The sequence below is a fragment of the Tinamus guttatus genome, unplaced genomic scaffold, assembly GCF_059628265.1.
Source record: "Tinamus guttatus ecotype Peru unplaced genomic scaffold, ASM5962826v1 Tinamus_guttatus_pri_ptg000212l, whole genome shotgun sequence".
Lineage (NCBI taxonomy): Eukaryota > Metazoa > Chordata > Aves > Tinamiformes > Tinamidae > Tinamus > Tinamus guttatus.
In genome coordinates, this window is record NW_028288746.1 from 673,438 (window position 1) to 675,291 (window position 1,854).

The 1,854-nt window shown below is 50.1% G+C and overlaps 1 protein-coding gene across 1 annotated transcript; it reads left to right on the plus strand.

Moving 5' to 3' along the window:
• Window positions 1-603: 603 nt before the first annotated feature.
• On the plus strand, window positions 604-1,555 carry SOCS1 (suppressor of cytokine signaling 1). The gene has a single exon (XM_010214974.2). It carries the CDS (start codon window positions 647-649, stop codon window positions 1,262-1,264), a length of 618 nt encoding a protein of 205 aa, XP_010213276.2. The 5' UTR covers window positions 604-646; the 3' UTR covers window positions 1,265-1,555.
• The last annotated feature ends 299 nt before the right edge of the window (window positions 1,556-1,854 follow it).

The window sequence follows — 1,854 nt, forward strand, 5'->3', positions numbered from 1 at the left end:
CTGCGCGCGGGGCACCACCTCGCGCCGCCTCTGCGCCGTTACCCGCCTCGCAGCCGCTCGCGCGTCCCTCGCCACTGTCTCCTCTCTGCATGATGTGCCGAGAGGTGCCTGCCAAGCTCCGGCATCCGTGAGGAGGGATGGAGGCAGCTGGAAGGATAGGGGTAGCTGCATCTTAAATGCCTCGGTGCCTTTTTATTTTTTTTTCCTCCTCCCCTCTACTCTCTTTTCCTTAAAAACTCGAGAAGCTGCTGGAGCAAGTACAAGGTCTCCTCTCCAGAAGGACTGCTGCCATCTGACTCAGTCTCGCTGTTGATAAATTTCTATGGCTTGAAGCAGGGAAACCACATTAGCCTTTGCAGCTCATGTGGTTAATCATCCCTGCTGAGTATTTTTGGAGCTTTGGACTTTGCAATAGTAATAGCCTGTTAATCTTGTCAGGTAGCGAGCACTTTTTTGCCCAGTGTTAGCTGAGAAATGAATATTTTATTTTATAATGGGTGGAATGGATCTGAATGGGAGCCTTGGTCATTCAGAGGTTGCTCTTTCGCAGGTGATCTCACATCACGTCTCTCTTTGGCCTTTCAGAATAGCCCCGGGAACGCCGCTGACGCTATGGAAGACCGCATCCGCTGGCGCAGGCTGTAGGATGGTAGCGCACAGCAAGGTGTCAGCAGATAATGCCGTTGCAGCAGACCCGAGATGTCTCCTTGACCCTCCGGCGCGGGACCGTTCGCAGGCTCGAGCGTACCACGGCCCTGGGCGGCCCGGCGCGGCGCAGAGCAACACGCACTTCCGAACCTTCCGCTCGCAGGCGGATTTCAGCAGCATCACGCGGGCGAGCTCCCTGCTGGACGCCTGCGGCTTCTACTGGGGGCCGCTGACCGTCAGCGCTGCCCACGAGAAGCTCAAGTCAGAGCCCGAGGGCACCTTCCTCATCAGGGACAGCACGCAGAAGAACTGCTTCTTCGCCATCAGTGTTAAGACCGCGACTGGGCCCACCAGCATCCGGATAAACTTTCAGACTGGGCGTTTCAGCCTGGATGGCAGCAAGGAGAGTTTTGACTGTCTTTTCAAGCTGCTGGAACATTACATAAGCTCTCCCAGGAAGGTCCTGGTTACTCCTCTACGCAAAGTCCGTGTGCAGCCCTTGCAGGAGCTCTGCCGGAAAAGCATTGTGAAGACTTTTGGAAGGGAAAACTTGAACCGGATCCCACTCAATCCAGTTCTGAAGGACTACCTGAAATCCTTCCCCTTTCAGATATAAATACAGCATTAACTGTACAGGGGCGTGTAAGCACGAGATGTGTGAAGAAATCCAGCCTCCTGGGTTTTTAACCTTGTTTGACAGTGAGCAAACTTATTTTTGTAGCAACTTACTGTATCCTTGGATGGAACTTGAACACTTGACTCCTTATGTTTACGAAAACTGTTTGCACAAACCTGGGGTTTTAAAGCCCTGGCATCATCTTTCTGCTAAGCAGAATATTTTATTATTTTATAATATTTTTAATGATATTAACATAATAAATTTTATTGCGAAAGTTTTTAAAGAAAAGCATCTGCTCGTTTTGAGTTTTGTGGGCTCTAATCATGCTGACAATTTCTAAGTGAATATAAGTGCAGACAATGGGTCTTAGTGCGTCCAGCACCTTGTACTGCTGAGATAGCCTCTTGTTTTGGTGCTCATTTTGCAGATAGATGCCTCAGCTAACCTTAAAACAAACATGTAAAGGAGCAGAAAATAGACTCGGTCAATCTGCCTCCAGCTTGCTGGGGGCAGGAACAGTGTGTTAGGACTACAGGGGAGCACAGTTTGAGAGAGTGAATCAAACCCTTATCTCAACTAATTGCACT

Excerpts from the sequence above, each read along its gene's own strand:
- SOCS1 (XM_010214974.2), top strand. The coding sequence starts at position 647 with ATGGTAGCGCACAGCAAGGTGTCAGCAGATAATGCCGTTGCAGCAGAC.